The following is a 25,935-nucleotide window of genomic DNA, read 5'->3' on the forward strand; positions in this document are numbered from 1 at the left end:
TTTTTGCATCGAATGTCGGAATGGAAAACTTCCTTCGGAAGAAAGATTGAAATCATCAAGAGAAATGGGTATATGCGTGTGGAATATTCATTTGAAGCTCTGAATAGAAAAAGTCTTCATTGTCGAGAAATTCTAGGGTTTTGAAATACCATGGATTCGGTTTCGGCAAACTTCCGATGATTGGAATCGGACGTTCGTAGATCCTAGAGTTTCGCCTCGAAACGATTGTGATATATGAAAAAGAGAAGTTCTAACATTTCTCTGAAGATTTTTGGAATTAACTGCCATCGTGCCTAAAAGTGAAAATTAGCTATATACTAGGGTTTCTGACCTAGGTTTAAGCGTAAAACGTTCGTGCTATAACTTTTATCGATCATAATGCAATCCTTGAACTTTTCCTGAACTTTCTCCTTCATAAATATATTTCATTTAATAAACTTTCGTTCAGGTTTCCCTTCACATTACATCAACCCTAATCGTGAATAAGAAGTTTATTCACTTGGCATAAACTTAAAAACTCGGGCCTTACAGTGATGGGTCGTCGCTTGGTAACCCGGGTAGAGCTAGTTTTGGTGGCGTTCTCTGTGACTCCATGGGTGTTTGGCTTCGTGGATTCTCTGGCTTTATTGGGTTTTCTGATATTCTTAGAGCAAAGCTTCTTGGGATCCTTCATGGGCTTCGTCTTTGCTGGGAAAACGGTTTCCGCCGTGTCGTTGTACATAATGATTCCATGTTGGCTCTCTCCCTTATCCGGAACAGAGCGTCGAAGTTCCATCTCTATGCTTCTATCCTTAGCTCCATTGCTCAGGTCTTACAATGAGATTGGGAGGTTGTGCTGCATCATACTCTTCGTGAAGGAAACATGCTGGCGGATTTCATGGCTAAAGAGGGAGCCTTGGGGAACAAGGCGTTGGTGATTTATGAGTATGCTCCAGAGAGTGTTCGGGCAGCGTTGCCTAAGGACTATCGAGGGATGACCTTCCTAAGGCCTTAGCTTTTCTTTCTTTTAGCATCCATGTATCCAAAAAAATCATTATCTATTTTTTTTTTCTCTTTCTCTCACTCACATTTGTGGTTACACCCTCATAAGTTATAACTATAATGATCTCATATCATATGATGTCGTCAAATAAAATTCATAGAAAAACATTATTTTGATTTCTTTCTTTTATAAATGCTCAAAATATTCTCATTTGTCTAAATTCATGCATCGATTTCCGTGTTTTCTTTCCTCCCCTTCTTTCCACCCAACCAAACAAAGCAATAGGATGAAAGGGATAAAGATGAAATTTATGACGATATATGTAAATCATCACGTGGGTGGATATTGATCCGTTTAAGTTTTAACACTTTTTCTAAAAATATGCAATGGAAAATACTGTCTAACCCAAAACGAAATTGACTTTTTTAGGTAGATTAAATAGGCTTATCAACAAGCACTAGTCTAGCTAGATCACAGCTAATATTTGTTTGTAATTTAAAAAAAGAGAAAAAAGAAAACCATGGGAGGAGCCTCTTTTCTCTAACATCCATCCACCAGTGAAAGAGGATAAGACCAAACAATAACAAAAAAAAATACAATACTATGTTGTTGGATACCTTATCCACCCAAAACAAATAACAATAAAAAAACACATGTATTTATTGTTATTCCATTACCAAATTATAAATATGCAAACAAATCTCTATGCCCTGTGTTTGTGTCTATCTCAATTTCTTGACACACTTTCTCTCTCTATCTCTTCTCTTTGCGTTTCTTCTTTGTCTGCTTTTCTTGTTGGTTCAGTTTGCATAGTTGATGATGGGATTTGAAGGGTTGGTGGTGAGGGAAGATGAAGCGGCGGCGAAGGTGTCGCCGGAGGAGGAGGAACAGTGCAGTACCACCTCGTCGTCGTCGATTGGGAGGAACAGCGATGTGTCGTCGGAGAGATCAATGGGTGATGATGATGAGGGTGGAGAAAACGAGGCAGAAAGTGCGTATAGTGGTGGAGCTTTGAACGGCATGGAAGCCCTTGAAGAGGTTCTTCCAATTAGGTAGACATTTTTCTAATCTAAAAATATGTTTTTCTTCATAGATCAACACCCATGATTTTAGATTCTAGGATTGTTTGTTAAGTTTATTGTTTTGGTATTGATTGTTTGAACTTTTGTTTATTTTTTTAGATGGGTTGACAAGTTGGAAAAGTTTTAATTTTGTGGGACATTTGCTAAACTAGGGTGACAGTTGTTAGATCTATTCATGATAACTGTTCTCTGAAAAATGAAATCTTGTAGTAGCTAATGTGATCTCTTTGCTTTTGAGTTTGTCTCCTCATGTTTTACCAATTCTGCTATAAATTGTATTGTGTATGTTTTTGCTAAAAATAGTAATAACTCGTGATTTGGGTGATCCAATGAATATGGGTGCTTACAATTTGTATATGGTTCTTGTGAAGGATGTTTGGGTCCACTAATCAATTAGAATTTATTTTACTGTTAGATTCAATTGTAGAATGATTTCTAAACATGTAATATGATTATGCAGGAGAGGTATCTCGAAGTTCTATAATGGCAAGTCAATGTCCTTCACAAGCTTGGCTGATGCTGCATCCTCCCCATCACTAAAAGACATAGTGAAACCAGAGAATGCTTATACCAGGAGGCGTAGGAATTTGATGGCGTTCAGTCATGGTTGGGACAAGAATCGAAGCTACCCTTTGAGAAGCAATGGGGGTGGTATTTCCAAGAGATCAATCAGCTTGAGCAGAAGTTCTCTGGCTCTTGCAGTTGCCGCGACCAACTCCGACAGCAGCAGCAGTATTACAAGTGAAGATTCTGCGTCCAGCTCAAATTCGTTGTCACCGTCACCGACTCCTCTTCCTCCTCTTCATCCCCGGCATAGAGTTTCTTTAATTGCTAATCCGCGGTCATATTCCTTGGCTGATTTGCAGCATTGTGCCATTGCTGCAACAATGAAGATGTCAAGCCCCTCCATTGGAAATGAAGCAGCACACCAATCACAGTAAATGAACTTGTTAACTCGGAAACTAAGTTATTAACCCTTTTAACTCATTTGGATGTTCATCTTGATCTGGTCCTATCAGTTTGAGCGAGATGGAGGTTGTAGAGTTGAGTCTTTGTGTATGATCCCTTCAGATTAACTATAATAGAGTGTATTATATGGTAGACAATGTGAGAGCATTTTTTCCTTCCCCTATATTATGACTACACATACACAACTTGAAAATATGTTTTTCCCTTTAAAAATAACTGCGAATCAATGTGAAATGAAGCACTTTCATTTCATGACCCACCGTTTTGTTGAAGTATTGAAATTGTATCACATTGGATATGTAAGAAAGAGTAAGAATTTAGAAGCTGTATGACCATTCACACATTGCCTTTTGTGGTGAATGTATGTGGATGATGTCCTAGACCACTTATGCTCTTAGTATCTTAATCCAATGTGTGGGTCGTTAACTCCCAACCCCCTCATGAGTTGTAAGATTGTGAAGAATAGCGTTTCGCTGCTCCACTCCAATAGTGGTATCAGGGTTTTGATTCAAGTGAACTTGTGATAAAGAAAGAGCCAGTGGTGCGATATGGTCAACGACGAGTGAAGTCGATGGTGTGCGACAACCGAGTAAAAGGTTAATGGCAAGTGAATCCAATGATGCAACCATGAAGTAACAATGGTGTGACGACCCAAGTGATAGGTCGATGACAATGACGCAATTATGATAGGACGACTCCTTGTATCAATAAGTCATCTCGAAAGGGTTGAGATTATAAGGCAATGAGCCTCGTTGGTAATGAGTTCCAACGACGATATAAGAATGTACGAAGTGAAGTGCTCAAGGTGTGTAAAAGAAAAAAATAAAAAGAAAGGAAAATGGAAATAATTCCTAAGAAAAAAAGTAAAAAAAATGGATTCACAATTGAAGGGGAGTGTTGAAGTAACAAATGTGAATGAAATAGTATCACATTGGATATGTAAGCAAAAGTTAAAGAGTTTAAAAGTGGAAGAACCCACTCACCCTTGCCTTAAGGTTTTGTCGTGAATGTATGTGGATGATGTCCAACACCACTTATGCACTTAGCCTCTTAACCCAAAATGTGGATGGTAAACTCTCAACCCCCTCATGAGCTGTAAGCCTGTGAAGAGTCTAGCGTTCGTTGTGCCACTCCAACACGCTTATCGTTGAGTGCGAGCATATGACTCGTAGTTTGTGCGAGCATTTGTAACGGGGGATAAATCAATACTATCAGTGGTAAACCATGGTCTCAACCGGGAAAAAATGTTTTTGACCCGTTGTTCATCTTTTATTGCAAGCATCAGAAATGAGGAGTATAAGTCACTGCTATCGTGGCGAACCATGGTCTCAACCAAAAAAATTATCTCTGCAACACTTTGCAAATTAATACATATTATCTTTGCACCCCTTTTATATGAGCGCGACTTTCTCAAGGTGTGGTGAAGGTTAACTTTGATTGATCCCTCTGTTTCTATATCTTTGATTTTGGTTCTATTGCTCGGGATGCTAGTGGTGAGGTTCTTTCGATCACAATTTCAGCTTCTCTAGCAATTTTATCTACATCACCCTAGCTTTTGATTTTTGCATTTGTCAAGTCTATTTTGAGATAAATTGTATACTCCTTTTTTAAGTCTGAAAGTGATGCTCATATTTAATTTTTACAATTTGTGATTATCATGACTTGATTTATTATTTTTCTGTTGATTTAAATTTTGACCGTAGAACTAATAATTTTGTGATAGAATGTTTGGCCAAGCTTTCTTTTTCTTTTGATGACTTTGTTTGGTTGAAAACATCCCCTCGAGGACTTGTTTCTTTCTAGCCATGAACGCCTCTAGTTTTCCCAATGTAATTTGAGTAGAGGAGGTTCCACAAAGTGATGTCTCTTGTGAATGCTGATGTATTGGCATTTTTGTCCGCTTCATCTTTATTCTAATTGCAGGTTTATTTTTTAAAAAAAAAAAAACCTCCACCTATCGTTTTAGCTTAATGCATTTGCGGCCAAATTATGCAACAATCAATCAAAAATCAAAATTAAATAATAACCGCATCTTTATGACTGAAAACGATTCGGCGGACTTACAAAGGAGTCACCACTTTAAAGTAATGACATTTTATAGAATCCAATGCCTCTGCTGTAAGTTCAGAAACACAAGGGGCACCACTTGGCTGAAGTTAAGAATACAATTGGAACCCGCGAGATTTTTTTTGGATTTCACAAGAGTAGTATTTACAATCAATGAATGGAAATTGATTTAACATGGCCTAGTTACAATTGGATACCTACACATAATTCAACATAAAAACATACCTAGGAGGATGGGCTGCATAATAATAGAAGCAGCATGTCTAAAATTACACTGTCCTCTGTACTTGGACTTTACAAAATGAGGGGGGTTGAATAATGTAATAAACTACAAATCAACCGAGGGAATTGATCTACTTTCTTTTACAATAAATCTGATAGCAACTAAGGTTGCTGTCCATTTGAATTGTGGATACCGGTGTCCAGGGATGAAATTAGAATCTAACCAAGCTTCAGTAAGATCAATTACGTCTGAATCGGATTAAGAAACTGAGCACAAGAATATTCGGGCACAAATGCTGGCAGATCAATCTCATCAGGATCTATAGCAGGAATTGCCATGTCGATGTCTTCAGCCGAGAAAGGAATGCTGCAATAAGAATCGAAGGTTAAAGAAAAGGAATAAAAAGCTTTTGCCTTCTTAGTGATGATACAAATATATTCCATAACTAATAGTTTGGTGCAATTTCAAATTTCTTTCTAAAACTTATGTAAATTGAAAGAAACCATGGGTCTCACTGGCTACTTTTAGCTAGTAATTTTCATAAGAATTAGAAACTGACATCCATGAGTCATAAAAATTCTAAATGGATGACGCATTCTTTCATCGTTCTTATTCAGCATGAAAAAGAAATGCAACAAGAAAAAAATTGTGCCAATTGACCCGATACGCTGCATGACATAACTAAGTTACTTGATTTTTAGCTTAAATATTGAACTTTTGGCATGAGGTACGGTTACAATTTTAAAACCTAGAAGCAGAAAAGCTTAATTCAAGTAAAAATTAAGCTGTTGTCATCAGCAAGCGATGGCAACCATTCATACTAATTCATCAAGCAATCATGTGTGTAAAACTGCAAGTTAAAATAACTTGGATGAGAAACCAATGTACCTCATATCATCATCCAGTAAGAAAGAGTTTGATGTTATATTCTGATTGTCTTTGCTGCTGACAATTTCCCTCATCTCACTAACTACCTGTACAGCATATATAGTTCAGAACGCTAAAGAAAGCACTCCACTATTGTATTCTGAATCAATTAAAGAGACAACTTGCCTCATTGGACACACTCTGGGTTCCATACTTGTCATCCCAGTACATAGTACTGATTCGATAGATTTGCCTGACAGTCAATGCCTGTTGAAGAAATAAATTAGCATTCTTTCCAATTGCTTAAGACATTAGACATATTGTATATAAAGAAGAGAAATAATAGTAACATATTTAAACACACCCAATGCGCAGAAGTCAACATATTTACCTCCATTCTTAAAAAAAAAATTGTTGACTTTTTGAAAAATAAACTTACCACATGGAGTTTGTTGGAGAGTGTATCAAAGAGTGCATTGCTACCATTCCTCCACCAAGAATATAGAATATTGCGTCCATTACACATGTAAAACGTTACAGATACAAGAAAAGAACTAACATAGGAGGAATGGCACATGGGGTAAAAGGAAGATCTCACACTGAATGGGACCAAAAATGTTTCCTTGACAGTGAATTAACTGTCCATCTAATAGGGCATAATTGGCACTACTAATGAAGATATATGTTAAGAAGAACCGGAGGGAGAGCAAGAGATCAGGAGTCAATATTGGCGGTGGGAGTGATATGAATAACTGAGGGGATGGGGAGTATAATACCCAGCACATATGGCAGAAGGCAATCAAGACCAGAGAGGGAACCAACTGGCTGGGGAAGGCGGGAAAATGTGAGTAGGAAAAGAAAGAGGGCAGAAAAGGAGAAAGTAGAGAAGAGTGGGAGGAGGAAACAGTCCCCTTGAAGTGCCTTCCTATCCTTCTAATTTCTTTTTTTAATTCCCTTCTCAATAAGTGATATCCAGAAAGGTATAAACATATCCATATCCAGCACTGGTATCATCTAGATACAAGTAACAGGAATAGGAATTTTCAAAGAAATTCAATAAATTAGTTTTCTCTTCAATGTTCTATCAAATTGACATCCATATATAGGTTTCATATTAACAAATTAGGTTTGAATTTTCACTAGCATCTCCGTGAATGACGAAACTTCAAAAAACTAGATATGATAGGTATTCAGTTTAAAGTTTAAACTTCAAAGGGATGAAAACGGCACTGCATCTCCTTAATATAATAATCATACCGGACAAAGATCTTGCCGAATTTCATCCAAAGATTTCTTCCTCTTCTGATGTATTACCTGTATAATTTAAACAAAGAAAGCAAAGTAAGATAAAGCAGTTCTACTTAACAACATTAGAAGTCCAACCAAAATAAGGCAGTGTATATACCAAGAACCCAACAGCTTGTCTTATATAATTCAGCTCGTGCCAGGATGTTCCTGCATACTACATTTAACAAGTACTTAGCCAAATGCACAAAACCAAAATCTTGCAGTATTAGCCAGTTCAGTTTACCTCCTCCTTTGCATTGACTATCCATTTCTCAAGTTCTGCCAGACCAGACTTCATATATTCACCATTGGAGAACGTGCAGCATTCACGGCGCAGTAGAAGACTACAAAAATAACGGGAAGATAAAAATTTAAAAAATAAAAGGAGAACTGCACTAAGGAAAATACACTACCCAACAAAAGTAAAAAATTAATGAATTGAGGCTACAAAAATAAGTTCATGTAATCATTGTTTTTACCTGTTGAAGAGTGTAATATTGATGAAGGAAAAAACCTGGGTAACTAGCTTACGGATGAAGAAAGATGGCACCTGAACAAGTAAATTTTAGTTAAGAGAGGGTGGGGGGAAATGAAAAGCCATGAATGATTGAAACTTGCCATAATAAAGCATTTCAAAAAAAGTAACATAATAAAGGAAGAGTGGAAAGGAAGACTTCAAGGAATAAATGAAGTGTGCTGTGCACAACAAATATACAGTGAATTGAACTCCTGGCGTAGGGATGCAGTACACAATATAACAACAAAAGGGACAAAATTATACAATGAACTGACTGAAGACAAAAAAAAAAGACAATTCAAATACTACAGAACATACATGATTCCCATGAAGTTTGCTCATCAGTGAATCCAAAAAATTGACAATGTTGGCCCACTGACCACCAGATGGTTGTTGAGGAAGCCCACTAGGAGATCTAGATAATTTTCCACCATGCTGTCTTCCTGTTTTGGGTGCCTAACCAGACAAGAAAAGTATATACTAAATAGACACACAAGCAAAACATATACTACTAAGGTATACTTCAAATAAAATATTTTATTTTTTAAATGTAATTAAAGTTGCAGGGTCTAAAATCCACACTTCTAAGTTATCATAACTGCCAGTTGTTTATATTCTACCATTAATATAGAAAGACAATCTGAATTCTTAAGATATTGAGGAAAATACAAGGCAACAGTTTAAATAACAGAATCTCCAGACTACTGGCAAGTTAGCAACTGAATAACTATTGTCACCAAAGAAATGGGAAATTCATGACATTTAGGTTCCAAAACTGAGGAAGGAAAATTCAAGGACAACATGAACGTCAAGTCAAAACAAAGGCTTCCCTCATCCCTCTAACATCCCCTTTCTTTCATCCCCTAAGAACTAACTCCCTCAGTTTTTCATCATTTCCTGCCATCAGAAACACAAAGGGAAAACCAAAATCAAAAATCAAGGTTCTTCGTTCATTGTAGAAACAATTACCATAACTTTTCAACTAAAACGGAAATGTTACTTTACATTTTTCAATAAACAATCCTTAGCTGCCCCTTGTAAGCAGCTCATTGTGAGACTGAAGTTCATGCAAATAAATCAAGTTGAAACATCCACCATATAATGATGTAAGTGGAACAACTAGACTGCATGCAAGCAAGTGCCACACTGATATAAATTAATATAATCAAGCAAAAAGTAAAGTAATTCAAAAGGGATAAGGAAACAATGGACTAGATCTAGCTTCATTGACCCCGCTCCTGCCAGCATCCACAAACACCATCCAAGACTCTAACTCTATTAAAGATAGATCTTCCATCATTACCATGAGGTTACACTAGAATCAAAAACAGGACCACAATGATTCACCAAATGACATGGTAGCTCAACGCCTTAACCACAAATAACATTTTCAAAGTATCAGCTGAGAGCAAGAAAAATCACCTGAATACATAATCCTAGAAGTGGAGAAAGCTCCTTTTTCAAATCGTCACGTAAAAGACCAAAAATTTTCTCTACACAAGCAGTTAGTTGTTGCTTAAAAAGTATAGCTGGATATCTAGCCTCCACATGTGACACACCATCATCATATCCAATAAACTTCAATGGAGATTTTGGTCCCTAAAAATCCACCAAAATCACAATCAGGAGTAAGATATAAAACACACCATGGGAAACCAATGAAAACCATAGTGTAAAATGTAAAAACATGTATCGAAGATAATCAAAACCACCTGTTGTGTAAAAGACCAATAAACGAATAAAAACAATAGAAAATCACATATATTTGAATAAAACATACTATTCATTTACGGAAACATTGAATCTCCTGCAATGCTAAAAATTATGATATTGTTCTCCCCTTTCTTTATCAATGCCATTATTTGAATACCATAACAAATAAACAATTACATATGCCATCTCTGGATTAGAAACAAAACACAATTTGATCGGGGAAAACCACAGTTTCAATTGTAAAAGCTACCTTATCATGTAATTGTTAAGCAAAATCCAAAGGAGTAACAAAAAAGAACTTAGCTCCCTGATTCATGTTAAATATCAAGCGTCTTCAGTTAAGCATTCTTGCTAGGCCATTTTTTTAAACAGCATTAATTTAGACAGAAGAACTAAATGCAACTTAGACTAAGTTGATTACCAACTACATAAACATCAAACATGACTCACATTGTGGAATTAACACACACATGAATGATTGATGCTAGTGCTAACTAGATAACTCACATGCACAGTCCTGCTGGCCAAGCCAGCCGATCCAGTATAGCGTTGACCAGTGGTAGTTAAAAAGCCATTTGAGCGTAAGTTCCTCTGTAAGAGGCAAAGAAGCGCAGAGGTATTGGACAACCAATATGGCAAGACATCATCATCATCCCTAGCCTGAAGCAGATTACACACCAATTAATAAAAAGAATAATACAAACAGACTACAATCCAGACTTAGGACTATAAATGATAAACTATGCTCAAGAAATGTCATCACTCAATTACAAATATAAGACAAGCAACAACAACAATAATAAAAAGAAGTGTTCTAAAAATGAAAGATCATCCTTTACCTTTAGAACCTCATTTATGCCTTCAATTATGTAATCAAATATGGCTGTGCGCTCAGATTCAAAGGCATGCCAATGAAGAAGACATTTGTATATGATAGGAGCTGCTAGAGGTTTGCCATTTTTGAATCCCAAATTTTCTTTGATACACCTTGACAGGAATTCACAGTTATCCTGCAAAACATTGGGTATCTATCAGCTTATGGTGCATAGTTAGGTGGCAAAATGACGTGGTGCAAGCAATCCTAGACTCCTAGCTTCTGGTGAATAAAATTCATTTATTACACTCAGAAGTTAATAAAAAAGCTTAATCCTTGATTTGAACCGAATTTGGTTTGGATCCCAATATTCACACAAATGATTGATTGATTTTCATGTTTTACACAGATAATAATATGGCCCAGCCAATTCCACTGCATACGATTACTCTGTTAAATGGATGGTACAAACATTGAATCTTCCACGACAAATAATAATATGCATCCTTGAGCCAAGTTCACTAGTAAAGTGGGGTCGTGTATTGAAATTTCTAGAAGTGGTCTCCGTATCATATTCAGATTTTGGTTCTCCTTAAATACAACAACTACACATGAGTGACCATTAAGTTTTGATTTCAGTTTCTTTGAGAACTATCTGCATCTGATAATTGCTTTACTTTAAGAAAATTGACTGTTTATTATGGATTTGAAAATGGAGGTGCAAAATTTTGGAGATGATTTATTTGTAAAATATTGATTTGAACAATTCATCTATAAATTTTTCACCTCGATTTTTCCCTCGTAGCAAACTGGTCCTACCTAAGAAATACTTTGTTTCCCACTTCTCTTTACATCATAAAGTAGGACTACTTTGTTTCTTAAGCAATTGGTTCTCACCACTCTCAAGTTGGCTCAAAATTAGAGTTTTACAGTAAGTTCCAGCAAGAAAATGATGGGTCAAAGTGAGCAGAACTTTGTCTAATCTGCTTCTTGTACTTCCTATTCTTAAACCATGAAGATGTAAATACCCCCTGCTTTTCATTTCCTTCCTTTACATATCTAACTGGATAAAATTTAAGAAACAAATATAAAGCTCCAGCAGTAAAGCAGGTAACTTAAAAAATGCCAGTCATCTGAGCATGGCAAGGTGCAAAACTAAAGGAATTGCATGGCGTTCAGAAATGTCAAGATATACCTGGTGCCTCTCTGCTGTTAATTTAGATCGACGAGAGTCTGACATGCCTGGTGTGAAAGTGGGAATAAGTTTTGTAGGTGTGGGTGACTCCTGCATCAAATAAGAGCACATGAAAGTAATTATAATTGGCAATTATTTTTAATCGAGGAAAACAATAAAATAGTAGCTTACAAATATGGGCTTCCTCTCTGTGCGGGAAGCTACTGCATTTGAGTATCTCTGTTCCGGAAAAAAAAGTAAATTAACAAATAATGCTTATTATAATGCAATAGTCAACACAAAGAAGACATAGCAATGAAAGATCTTATTTGTCCTAGAACATTAAACACAGATAACAATTAATAACAGAAAAGTAGAGTATCTATATATGTTTTCGAAAATGTGGATATGCATGGGGGCAACTTACTTCTGACAGCGACTTTGCAAAACCTTGGCGGTTACTCTTAAGAGGAGCACTTAAGGCTTTCTGACGAAGCACGTGATTTTCATCCTCTAAACTCAACATCTTTTCCTCAAGACTGCATAAAATAAGGGTAGGAAAAAAAAATTACCAAAAAAAATCTTTTTAAGTTAGGCACCCCACAGAAGTCATTAAAATTTATAGCAAAGCCAAAACTACATTTTGTATAAGGGGAGAACAAGGGGAAAACAAAACGCACCTTTTCACATTTTGCTCAAGTTGAGAGCACTTCTGTTCAAATTCCCTCAATTTCTCAATGGTTTCATCACGACCCTTTTGAGCATTTATAAGCTCAACCTCCAAAGCTGTGCACTTCTTTTCAAAGGCATCCAATGAAACCTGGAAGTATAACACAAGGAAAGTAATACAATGTCACTTAATTCAGAAGTGAAAACAGGAAAGCAACAACATAAACTTGGAACAGAAAAATCCCATACTGAACCTTACTCATAGTTCAGTATGGGATTAAAATTCTGTCTAAGTCTAACTAAATCCAAATGTCAGCTCAAGGAGCGAGAATTGCCCAAGCCTTATAAGAACAACTTTAGCCATATCTCTTACGTATGTGGGATCTCAACCTTATGCAATAAACCTCCTTTGATATATCCTACCTTATATGCAACCACGTCAGGTGCCAGCAAATTATAAAACCACTATGTATATCATAAATAGAAGGATAAGTTGATATAAAAACACAATCAAGAATGTGTCATCATATATAACTTTATGGAATAATTCAATATTAATTTTATATCATAAAGACAAGGTCCAAAAACCTGCCAGGGGACTAATAAGGTGAGAGTAACAAAAGTTTGAGGCATGAAAACAATTGAGGGAACACATTCATTCAACAATAATGAAGCACCTTTAACATAGCATTTTCCTTTCGTATTTCATCCACAGCAACTAGCTCTCTCTTTAAAGCTGATTTTTCCTTTATTGACAATTCAAATTGATTTTGTAGAACTGCATTCTTGTTGCACTCATTAATTGTAGCCAATTTAGCCGCATCTAATTCAAGATTCAAAGCTTCTATCATCTTTTGAAGTTTGGAAATTTCAATTTGCTTAGCATCTTCATTAGAAACCTGCATAACAATGCAGAATAATGATCAAAAGTTATATATCTCACATGTATTAAAAAGGGGGAATTCTTTTTTAATAAGATCAAATTCATAATGTTTTCCATAGGTCTAATGCGTTAAATCCAAATTTCAGATGAGAGCAAGTAGGTACCAAATAACTTGAAAATATGTGCATATGAAGTAGAAGAAATTGTCACACTAACTGATCTAAATCATCAGCTTAAATTTTCACTAACCAACCTTAAATTAAATGATTTGAACCTCATAATAACTAAATAAAATGCTGGCATCAGTAAAGAGATAAATTTATAAGAGAACGTGTGAAGCAGCAATAAAAGATGGCATCTCAAAACATATTTCATTCAGAAAGACTTTCGGTATAGAAGGATTCAAATTCACAACACACAACCCTTCCATAACATTGTTTTTTTTTCTGGAAGCAATACCCTTATTTTCTTTTCAAGATGCAAACGCCATGTGAGCTCATCCAATTGCTTCTCAAGTTTACTCTTAGCTAAACGGAGGGCACCAGTTTCATTGGCCTCCTGATGAAGGTAAACAGAAAAATAGACAATAAGAAACAAAATTTGCAACATTGGATCTCCCAAGTCCCACCTCTCTTAAGTGGGGAAAAAAAAAAGAAAAAAAAAACCTACTTGCTTAAGTCTACGAAGCTCTCGTTTTGCTTGTCTACGCCGCCAAAGGCATTGTATTGCCACAATTGAAGCTTGATGTCGGTGGAAAGCTGACCTAAACTTGTACATTCTCCAACAGGCCTATGATATCAATGTTACATATGATCAATAAAATAATATAACAAATTACATCATCTACAAGTAAGCAGATATAAACTCTGTTGTTAGTTTGCATTCTGTTGTAGTGGCAGTTACTAGCTACCTCCCTATAGCTGTTAAGCTCCTAGCTATAAGTAGCTAGATCAATCCAAAACTTGTAAATCAAGTAATTCAGTTTTAATTCAGATGATACACTTAGTTTTATATCAGTTTACTTTCTTACAAAACCAGTCAGAATATTGAATTGATTCATGAAATCAATCAACATAATGCACAGAGGTACAAGATGCAAAATTACTGATACAGTAACTGTTTCTGAAAATTAGGATGACAAATTCAAAATGAAATCAACTTCATCAATGTGAAGAAGATAAGAGGCCTTAGTTGGAAATGTTAAGTTCTACCACAAACAAAATCCATCTCTTAGAATTACCTGAATAGAAGTAGCAGCTCTATGCTCTTTAATATGCAGAAATCGCTGGCGAGTCATGAAACCTCGAACACAGGATTGAATGATAGTAGCAGAAGAACATAATTTCATGTACGTCTTCCTCCGTAGCCACATACGTATATACTTTTGAACAGAGATAGCTGCTGCTGTCTCCCTTTTAGAAGCATACATCTTTTGGCCAATGTATCCTACAATTACAAAAAAAACAGATGAGGACCAGGATAATGTAATTATAGAAGTAGTGATCCCTACATTTTCCGAGTTCCTTAGAGAGTTGTCTCCTGCCTTACGTGCTCACAATAATAGTTAAATGAGTTGATAATGTTCTTGTTGAGACCCCACATCGACTAGAAGAAATGCCATGGCGATCATAAAGCTTATAAAGGCTTTCACAATCCTCACCATACAAACTAGCTTTTGTGGTTCAGTTAAGCCTAGAACAAATTCAAGATCGTACCAGAGCGGCAGAGCCTATCCTAGATCCAGTATCGGGCCACCACCGCTGTCCAAAAAATCAACCTGGGCTTACTGCTTTCTCAGTGTAACCTAGCTGGCCCTGTGAATTTCCAGTTCAATTTACCTAACCCATGGCTTTCCTAGTTCAATCAACCTGGCCCCATGAAATTTCAATTCCAATGCAATAGAAAAAATCCTATAATCTCCGCGCTCAATATGTTTATTCATGGGGGTGAGGGGAGTGTGTTGAGATTCCACATTGACTAGAAATAAGGCCAACATAAAGTTTAAAAGGCTTTAGCAATCCTTACTTTACGAGCTAACATTTAGGGTAAAGTTAGGCCTAGACTAAATTCAAGAGTTCTAAACAGGAAGATAACCAATGAACCGCAAATCCAAAAAAGTGCTGTCTTAATTAAAGGATTTACATGTTACTCAACTTATCATTATGAATATTAGTCAAAACAATTCAACGCATCTTTTTGGTTGTGATCTCTTATCATTGACTTGGTGTATTGTATACCTTAGCCTGTGTTGGTTAGTTGGAGGCAGCAATTGTACCGATATTCAGCAGCTCTCAGTTAGAGGTTTTAGTTACCTAAGCTAGATCTCCTACACTGCACACCCCTTTACGCGCAATGAATTTAGACGTTTAGTCCTAAATGTTCTTTCTCATGTTCTCACACTTTCATTAGTTTATTCTTCAACAGCTATATTAATCCAAGCCAAATCATAACTACTTTCCAACAAATCAACAGGCCTCATAAATCAGGATAGTTGACCATGTGGTAAGAGTGTGATAGAAAAGCCTTTCTAACAATTAACAGGAAATAATTACAAGAATGAGAAAACTAACCCCTGCAACATGCCTGAAGACAAACTGCAGCAGCTCTGACTGCAATGAAAACCCTGCGTGCAATAAATGTCCTCAGTTGCCGCTGAATGCACCTTGCAGCATTGTCCAAAACCTCAGCACGTCTGGAGTCCAAAATGCCAATTTGACCAGCCCTGAGAAATACTTTGGTCCTACCCAACTGAAGATGAGAAAGTAAAACAAAAATACAAACATTATATACGCACATATGCTATTAGATCCTTATAGCTTCTTTATGAACAGATGAATGTATGGTTCCTAATGTGCATACCTGAAAATTCTCAAGCTTGAGCTTTTGCAAAATTTTCTCAGCCACAGCTTTATCATCATAACTACTAACACAACATCATACATATTATTAAATAAGAATTTCATATTATCATGTTGTACATGCATTCATTTAAACAAAAACATCAATGTGTTGTCAATAAGATGATGCAATTCCTGCCAGAAAAGGATAGACTTTTTCCAGTAACCGTGACTTATTTTCATTACCGAATGATGACAAATGATAACATTCAAATAAGCAGAACAAGTACAACTAATTGCCTTTTCTTTTATCTTTTGGTTCAATTAATTACATTACAACCCTGTTAATCCTAATCAATGCTAATATCCAATACAGATTATCAGGTTCATCCTGTTTACAGGGGACCAGCCCATGATCTTACCCAGTAGTTCTTTGTCATATTGTTAAATAACTACTTACACCATCCAATTAGGACTAAACCGGAGAACAACTGCCAGTTTTTGCACAAGTGGTTCAAAAGCTCCCACTTCTCCCCCTCAAGATTTAATACAAGGAGAATGTGGTTATGTGGAGACTGAATCCCTCAAACTCAACATATTATTACTAATGAAATACAATTATAAATTTGATAGCCTAAGACTGACTCAACTGTCAAGTCTCTGGTCCTTGACCATTTCCATGTTGGAATTATAAGGTTTAGATATAGAAAAGACAAGAGACAGCAGAAATACTCATATAGCTAATATTAATGTGATGTTAAAAAGTGTTCTATATAACTCTAGCCTAATACTCCTATTTCCACTAATAAGTGAAGTACTAGTACTACTAATACAAGTCCAACTTAATAACTTCCTGGACAAATATAGCTCAATATTTTAGTCGAACAAAACAGTGAATCATGGAATAAAAGTTCTAGCGTCAATTACAGTTAACAGGTACTGTGATAATCACCTTTAATGAACTCACCTTCCATCCATAAACTCCAGGGCTATTAACCCAAAGCGATCTACAAACTCTGAGTAAGTTCTTCGAGTAGGGTAACCTGCTAGACTTATCCGAACAGCTTCAAGAACGCCCTGAGATAGACACATCCCACAAAATTGCTTGATAAATGGGATTGTGCTGGGAACTAAACCTAGAAGCCAAGCATTTAAACCATGGCCACCTTATTTGCAATAAAATTTTAATCAAGGCCACACAATTTATTGTGCGCGCGTAAATATGTCACAAGTTAGGAAAGACAAAGACGGGATTAGAGGGCAAAAAAATATTACAACGAATTAAAAAACAAAACAAAAAACACTAATTACAAGTTATATCACATAAAATATCAGTATTCAAATATTGGGTAGAAACACTTGCCAATTTCCATGAGCAACCAATAATAACAAAAGAATAACCAATAAGTTAACAACAAAATTAACAAAGTCTACAAATTAACATGTCAGTAATCTATGTATCACTATCAACAGCTCCAATCAAACAGGTGTAGACTTTATAAACTACTTACCCCACAGCGTAATTGGTGGATGACGCTGCCATTCTCGAACATTTGGGGTCGATTCAAAGAATTTGGCTTAACACATCGTACGTAATGAGGCTCTGTTGAATTAAGGGTCTCCATGAGTGCTTGAAGTTGTTGCTGAGAACCACATAGAGACAACCCCCCCCCCCCCCCAAAAAAAATAAAGAAAACAAAAAAAAATCATCAGCAACATAAAATAGGTGTTTAAATATGTAAAATTTAGTCACCTAAATAGTTTGGTCAAAATAATGCATCTCCTAGGCTTTAGTAAAATATAAAAATGCTGTAGATCTTCACACCTTAAATCTAGAAGCTACTGAAGAGAACCTGTATGATGACCTTGAAGATTCCTCCGGTGGCAATGGGAAGAGACCAGAAACAAAGGGGCATTTTGAAGAAGATAATAGATTACAATGTTCTACAACAACATAATCACGATTTTTGTCTAAAAAGGTATCTGTGTGATAAGTGACCTGCATAAAAGCAGTGGAAGAACTCTTCAAATTTTGTAAAATTGAATCACAAGATTTCCAGTCCAAATCAGGAGAAAGAACAGTATCGCAGACTAACCTTTCCAGCATAATGAGAAATGGCAAAATCTGTTTGCGAGAATTTTTCCTTTCCCAACCTAGGGTGAGACGGGAAATGCTGAAACAACTTGGTTGAGAATGTTTCATGTGTTGACTTTGGAAACATGCTGCAATGAGAAGAAATTAAGGAATAAGACTATATTAACAAGAGATATATATAAATACACACCATTCCATATCAAAGAACTCAAATGATACCAAGCTTCATCTAACAGAGCGACGATACCAATGGGTTTCTGCAAAAGAACGTAGTAAAAAGTCAACAAGAAACTTAAAGTACATGCACAAGTAAACGAAAATCAAGAGAGAACAATGAGTTGTGCATTAGTAAGATTCATATCTTATCACTGCAGTCTGCCCTTCCAAATGAAATTATTGCTTTTTTCTTGGGATGATAGCTTCTTGATGAGACGCAATTCATACCAATTTTGTTATTAAAGATATATGTTGTCAGTATTAGAGAATACCAAGTGGAGACTCAAATATGTCCCACATTGGATAGATTAACTAGTATACAAGTCTATATATAATAAAAGGACACACACACTCATTGCCTTAGCTTAGGGTTTTGTGGTGGTGTGTGGTTCTAACTTATAATTCTAACAGTCAGAGATTCAAACATAAATCCTAGAGTGCAGGATCAGACAAAAATGATTTGATATATTGCTGACTAGCTGAGTAGCTTCCTTCCTTATATAGATCCTTTTGCATTAGTGCCTCTAACCTGATGTACTTGTTCACAATTCCTCAACCACCGTTATTTCAGAACCAAGCCTATACATGCATATATATACCCTTGCCCCGCATTATGCACGAAACAAGAAATCATACGTGAAAATATATAGCACTGCATAATAATCTTGAGAAATTAAGTTTAAAAACATCTACCTAAAAAGGCAATAAAATTACTAAAAACAAAACAATAAATGAAAACCTTTTCAATCAAATCTAAAACATCTTGGTTGTCTACAAATTCAATGTAACTCCAGTTAATTTCTTCTCTGCCATACTCCTCCTGCTCCATCTTGAATACATGCTGGACGAATGACAAGACCGAAGTTATAAGAAAAGTGGAAGAAATAATAACATTAACAAAGGCAACAAGACATTAACTTGGTAAATGTAAATAAAACACAAGAGCACATGAATACCTCATTAAAATGTTGCTGAAGCTTTTCATTTGCAAAATTGATGCAGAATTGCTCAAAACTGTTGGAAGTGCATGTTATTAGATTGAGCAAAATAATCATAATAAAAAGTAATCAATTTGAATAAACAAACTCAGTGGATAAATAAAAAGCTAATAACGGGAATACATCGAAAATCAATCCATAAAGATACTAAAGAAAATGCAGAGCATTGACAATGAACCAACTCACTTTGACCTTCCATAAGCCAACAAAAAAATACAAGTGACAAGTAACTGAAACCAACTTACCTATTATCCTTGAAGCACTCAAAACCATAAATATCCAACACTCCAATTTGCATCTGGGAATTAATATCTTGCCCAACAGACCTATTAATCTTATCAACAAGCCTGTTATAACGGCAAAGACAAATAGAATTGTCATCCCAAACAATTCATAATAACAAATAAATGTTTGTTGATTTTGAATTGACAACATGTATACCAATCAAATAAACGAGCATAAACAGTTTTTGCCAAAGTATCCCGGCCAGCAACAGCAGCGTTGCAATCAAGGGCTTTCACAATACTTCCTTCTCGAGTTTGTATTGAACGAGTACACAATGTTGATAGCAGTAGGTCTACATCGCACCTAGTGAAGTAAAAAATTTACATAATTAAGTTTAGCAAAGGACCAAAACTCGTATACAATTATGACAAAACATCACATGTTGAAAGAGCAAGAACAAATATTCCAATTCATTTGGTATTTTAATCATCTCAATGATACTACAGAATAATAGGCACAGCTTGTTGACAGCTAAACCTAATACTACCTTCATTCCTTATTATAAGAAGTTATGAACCAAATTGGAGGTGCACATTGGTCCTTTTTATAAGAACCAACTTGGAGTTGTAGTGCATGAATTATTTTTTACAAAAATACCCTTATTTAATTGAATTTTCCCTCTCTTTCCACTCTCCTAAGCATTAATGATGCATACAAATTAAGAAGAGTGGATTAAGGGCAATTTTGGAAGTAATTGAGGACAACTTTAATGCACTTAACTACTTTTACTAGATTTCTTAAACTGTGGGAGGTAGTATTTTGGTTCTTATAATAAGGAATGGAGGCAGTATCTCATTAGGCTGAAGAGCATTATGCTACTAATTCTAATTCTTAACTGTTTGGGCTCTTGCACATATTTCTTATTATTGAGACTGAGTATTCAAATTCAAACTATTATCTTTGTGAAGTCAATAGTTGTTTTGAAAAGAAACTACGCATCCTTATTCCTTAGCTTTTCTTTTCTTAGTCATTCCTTTATAAAACAATTTTTCCATTTCCTTTTTTTGACTTGTACAGTCTACATACTCTACATGACCATACTACCAAAAATTATATAGCACTATATGTCTGCACATAAAATGTTAAAAGTTGTTTATTTGCAATGTTAATATAAATGCTAATGAGGGAAATTAAATTAAGCGGTTACAATTCATTTTAAGAACATAAGATTCCAAACATCTCATAAACTACATACATGAAGAGATTAGCCGCCATCTGCATGTGAAATCTTGATTTTTCATCCTTTATTACTGATGAATCATACTCTTTTCCAGGAGAAAATTCAATGTTTCCCAAGTGTAAAATTGCAGCTAAGGTACGAAATATGGCTTCCTGATAATAGGAAGAAATGACAACTATTAGGGGTGGGCTGCAACAAAACTCTCATATCACTAAAGCATGCAATAAAGCAAGAGTACACTAATGGAAACAATACTACACCTGATCCTCATGACTAATGCCAACAATGTTCATTGCTCTCCTGGTCCTCACGTACTCTTCCACATTGCTTACACCATCTAGTTCATAGATTTTACTTTGATTTAAATAGTGGAAGTGACTTGGATGTCCTAATTCATATTTCTCTGCATCCTAAAATGAGGCATCCCAATTATAAAGTATAAGAATTAATACTTTGATCATGACATTATGAAAACCATAACCTGCACATCCACAGTGTAAACTATCGCATTATGCTGTAATAATAACACAATAATACAAAATCAAATAAAAGGCTTCAAAAGAAAATACCGTTTCAAATGCACACAACTGGTAAAAGCAGTGATAATTTCTTTCAGGATCCGTTATCTGCACTACTCGTGATCTTTCCAATAAGTAAGTTCTAATTGCAGCACCAGATATTCGACCATTTGAATCAAACTGAATTTCAACAAACTTCCCAAATCGACTGCAATAAAAATAATTAGTAACAATTAGATGCTATGAATAATAATTATAATATCAATGGAAGAGCATTTGACGCTCCAACATCATAAATACTGCTTGTATCAAATATAAAACAATGTGGAATCACCCAGAACATATGGTTAGCATAATAGTCAATCAAATACGCTCATAACAAAAACAATATCATTCTGTACAACCCCCCCCCCCCCAATTTCAACCTCTTAAACCTTAGTCTCTGAGATTCAACTCTTTCCAACAAGTCAACACACCAAACCACCGTGTCTATAATGATTGCTTCAGAATTCGGATTCCATGACATTTATTAGGGCAACAGTTTTCTGTATATAGAACTTTTTTTCCCACTGTTACTGGTTCAACTTTCTTTTTAGCATGATCTCACATAAAATCTTGATGAATTGTGTGTCGGTGAAGTTAAGTGTCTCCTTCTTGGTTATTCTTGAGTGCAAAAAAAATATCGATACTATTCTCCATCGACTGAACTCATCACTTCAAAACATAAGCTAATGCCACTTTCTTTGAGGATGCCTCTTATTTCACTTCACCGGTGACATTGGATTATGTTTCGTGGATATTATCTCATCCCTTACTCTATTCCACTTGTCACCAGTTAATCGCTCTCATATATGTCAGGGTCTCTTACTCAGTATGTGCTTCCCACTCCGCACCCTCTTACTAGTTATCAGCATTGTGCTCATTTCCTTGGAGGAAGTTGTTGAAGATTTGGGTAACCCATCTACTATTCCAATCACTACCTACTTCAGGACCATTTGGAACCACCTGCGAACCTACTTATAGCACTTTAAATAGGTGCACGTTCTACTTGTAACCCTCACCTGTGGATAACTTCTAAAGCTATCTTCATTCATCACCTCGCTATCATGCATTTGTGCATAGTATTTCCTTTTTATATTCCCTATAATGTCCAAAAAACTGTCTCATCTAGGATGCGACAAGCTATGATTGATAAAATTTCAGCCTTAGAATCCAATCAGACTTGGACAATTGCTTCTCTCCTCCTAGGAAATCTAGTGTTGGTTGTTGTAGGTCTTAGCATTGTATTTGTGAATTGTGAGTAAGTTCTTTCTAGAGAAATTGTTACATCATTTGTTAATAGTAATTGTCAAGCTACCAATTATCCCAAAAGCTTAAGTTGTTGGGTAAGAGTCACATTAATGGTTTTATATTAAATTCTAACACGCCGCCTCACGCGAGAACCCACTTGAGCTTGAAGCATGGACAGTGCATAGGCCCGCCCACCATGTGCTTAATTCAATTTCTTCTTTTTTTTAGAAGAATTGGGGGGAGCAGGGATTGAACAGACCACTTAGTCATAGAGGCTCTAATACCATGTCAAGCAACCAATTTTTCCAAAAGCTAAAGCTGTTGAATAAGGGTCACATTAATGGTTTTATATTACATTCTAAAACTAATGACCACTTCGGTTAAACTGTTCTTATTAAGTCACTTAAAGGTCCAAGGATAACATACATTTGGAACAAGCTTGATATATGTGACATATATGCACCAACTTAATTAAGGGGAGTGTTGAGATTTCCTTGTATATACAGATTTGATTTGATTTAGGTATTTATATAGATTAAGAATCAGTTATTACTACTTTATTTGATCCGAAGAGATACAGGATTCAGTTTGTATTGATGTATTATAAAACCGTCAAAAAAAAAGTATTATAAATTCAAATGATTGAGAGCGAATTTCTCGACCATTCAGTTCAATCCAGTCAATTTCCCAAGTGTTTCCATAAAATTCCTAGTGGACCTGATCAGGAGACAACCCAAACACTAAGTACCATGCTTATTTATTAATTTTAAGGGGTCATAGCAAATACCCCAGAAAATTGCAAAAGATGTAAACTAAGATAATAGGGAAGCATTATAATAGGAAAAAAAGAGAACCAAATTCACCTTGAATTGTCATTCCTAACAGTCCTTGCATTACCAAATGCCTCTAAAAGTGGATTCGACTGAAACAAGCCAAAATAAAATTAGCATTGCCTGTTGATGATAAATAACAATTGGAACTTGGAGGTAAATTCATCCCTGAACTCATTATTGATTAGGTTCAAGAATAGCTTACTTCGAGAACTTGTTGTTCTACTGATCTATCATCACCAGCAGCTCGTCCACCAACAAAGGTGAGATACTGCATAATCAATTTTGTTGTCTCCGTTTTTCCAGCGCCACTTTCACCGCTGACCAAGATAGATTGACTCTTACCCTCATTCATCATTGCTCTAAATCATGACCAAGAAAAGGTCAGTAATTTGCAGCATAAATGGCAAATAATGAATATTAAAAAAATAAACAAAAAATCAAATTAAATACAAACACATTTAATGCATACTGACCTATAAGATGCATCAGCAACAGCAAAAACATGTGGGCTTAGCTCACCCAATGGAGCTCCCTTGTACTGCTCCATCATATGGTTATCATACAAATGAGGGAGCTTTGTGAAGGGATTAACAGCTATTAAAATGCTCCCTGTGTATGTCTAGCAAAGAAAAAAAGGTCAAGCAAAAAGCATAAAACAACAGAACACATCGAAAATAAAATTGTTCATAATAAAAATTAGTAACGGCTCTATTCCAATATACTCACGTGCACCGTAACACTCATTACCAACAGCCATGCATTAAAACCAAGTAAAGTTCATTAATTAATTGAAATCAACAAAAAGGAAACTGATGTTTTAAAAGGAATTGTGTGTACATTAATTTATGCAGTTGAAAATTATTCTTCAGGATCAAAATCATTTATGAAAATCCCAATAAATGGAAGCAATAATGTCATGCAAAGCTACCAAGAGAGCATATATAAGTTGTCATATGATTCATAGGAATGCGCTGTGGTTGTGGAATCCGAAGCAAGAAAAAATCATTTTCCGGTAATAAATAGTTACTTTGAAGATAGCAAAATTCTAAATTACTCGTAGTTATCCTCAACTGAACATCTAAAAAACTACTCTCCGTGTACCTTTTTAAGCTGACATTTTAAAGGCAAAGTTCACTTACACTTTAGAAGTTCAAAATAACATTACGTAACGCATTAAAAGTTTAAACAGCAGTTTTAACATGAACAGAACATAAAGTATGTGTTTGGATTACGCACTTTGTTTGGATTAACTCGTGGCTTGAATGTTCCATATGTCATTTCCAATGTTCAATATGTTCGTTCATCTGTAACCGTGTATTTACAAAATGAATCTCGTTGGATCATAAGGTAATAGCACTATCGAGCGAGTAAATGCTAAAAAGCTCGAAAAATGTTGGCTTAAACTTAACTTGGTTTAAGACCAGGCCAATCCAACTGAATGCGAAAATTAAACTCCGAAACACGTCGGCACAATGTTAAATGCGACTAAACCGAAGTTAAGTTATAAAAAAAGCGCCAATCCAAACACACTCTAAGTCTTAATCTATCTATGAAACAAAACCCAACCCAATCAATTTTAACACTTACATAGATATCATTGAGAGTGTATCTTCTCTTAAGATTATACAACACCCCTGGCTCATTCAGGTAAGCGAGTCTCGTCATATCTTCAACTCCGCCGTGCTCCTCTTCATCCGCATCCCTCGGACACAATTTCTCCGGCGAAGCCAAAACCTGCACCACCGCAACTCCCAAAAAATCCTCCAAAATTCAAATCACCAACAACAATCAACCAGAAAATATACAGCATCAACCAGCAACAAACAAACTCACCTTCTTGCCGGAATCAGTGACGAGCTGTACACGGTTGCCGCCGCCGTCGGAGGCGAGGACTTCAGCAGCAACCCATGCCTGGTCCCTGTCCTGGACCCAAACCTTGGAGCCCATGCGGAAACTCATGGTGGTGGTTGGTGCAAGTTGCGAAACGAAGTGTGAATTTGAAATTCAAACCCTAAAAGTTGGAGAGAGAAGGGTGGGTGAGGTTTTGGGTTCCCGCCCGTAAGAAGATGGTGAGTTATGAGTCAAAAATCAAAAATGGCGATACCAAGTAGTGGACACGACATGTCACCCCCTGCTAGTTCGGTTTTCGACTTTTCTCTCTTTATTTTTAATTTTTATGCAATATTTATTGTTTTTTAGGTAGCAAAAAAATTGATTAATTTTTTTTTTGAAATGAAAAAATTGATTAAATTGAAGAAAGAAAGAAACGACGGTTGCACAATTGTCATTCAACTACCGAAAAAATGAAAGATCGAAATAATAGCTAGAATTGATTTGAGATGATTGGAAGAAACATTTTAGATAAGCGTTTATGGCAATAAATGTTTATTGAATCTAAGCGTCATTGTATGGGCATGGGAGGAGTTTTCTGTGACT

General features: G+C 35.8%; 2 protein-coding genes across 5 annotated transcripts; one reads left to right on the forward strand and one right to left on the reverse strand.

The window, feature by feature from the left end:
- The first annotated feature begins 1,679 nt into the window (after nt 1-1,679).
- LOC130720234 (protein OXIDATIVE STRESS 3 LIKE 1-like) lies at nt 1,680-3,196 on the forward strand. The gene is made up of 2 exons (XM_057570863.1): nt 1,680-2,034; nt 2,525-3,196. Exons 1-2 carry the CDS (start codon nt 1,799-1,801, stop codon nt 3,003-3,005), a joined length of 717 nt encoding a protein of 238 aa, XP_057426846.1. The 5' UTR covers nt 1,680-1,798; the 3' UTR covers nt 3,006-3,196.
- Nucleotides 3,197-5,201: 2,005 nt separating this feature from the next.
- LOC130721195 (myosin-15) lies at nt 5,202-25,628 on the reverse strand. Of its 4 annotated transcripts, none has more exons than XM_057571949.1 (38): nt 25,333-25,628; nt 25,087-25,233; nt 23,973-24,118; nt 23,702-23,858; nt 23,530-23,588; nt 21,428-21,584; nt 21,119-21,268; nt 20,874-21,010; nt 19,835-19,981; nt 19,639-19,740; nt 19,352-19,409; nt 19,135-19,236; nt 18,399-18,436; nt 18,181-18,307; nt 17,910-18,083; nt 17,596-17,727; nt 17,052-17,161; nt 16,107-16,167; nt 15,818-15,995; nt 14,488-14,693; nt 13,917-14,036; nt 13,707-13,805; nt 13,042-13,263; nt 12,376-12,515; nt 12,123-12,234; nt 11,888-11,935; nt 11,717-11,806; nt 10,547-10,717; nt 10,215-10,367; nt 9,417-9,593; nt 8,313-8,450; nt 7,957-8,027; nt 7,722-7,821; nt 7,596-7,652; nt 7,448-7,504; nt 6,373-6,457; nt 6,212-6,293; nt 5,202-5,689 (listed from the first exon to the last, which is right to left on the reverse strand). In XM_057571949.1, the coding sequence occupies exons 1-38, from the start codon at nt 25,456-25,458 to the stop codon at nt 5,566-5,568; spliced, it is 4,560 nt and encodes a 1,519-aa protein (XP_057427932.1). In that variant the 5' UTR covers nt 25,459-25,628; the 3' UTR covers nt 5,202-5,565. The 4 variants fall into 4 exon arrangements, with proteins under 4 accessions (XP_057427932.1, XP_057427929.1, XP_057427930.1 ...); XM_057571946.1 differs by having other exon boundaries at nt 6,212-6,297; nt 6,377-6,457; nt 16,107-16,170; XM_057571947.1 differs by having other exon boundaries at nt 16,107-16,170.
- Between the last annotated feature and the right edge of the window lie 307 nt (nt 25,629-25,935).

This window comes from Lotus japonicus, chromosome 5 (genome assembly GCF_012489685.1).
Source record: "Lotus japonicus ecotype B-129 chromosome 5, LjGifu_v1.2".
NCBI lineage: Eukaryota > Viridiplantae > Streptophyta > Magnoliopsida > Fabales > Fabaceae > Lotus > Lotus japonicus.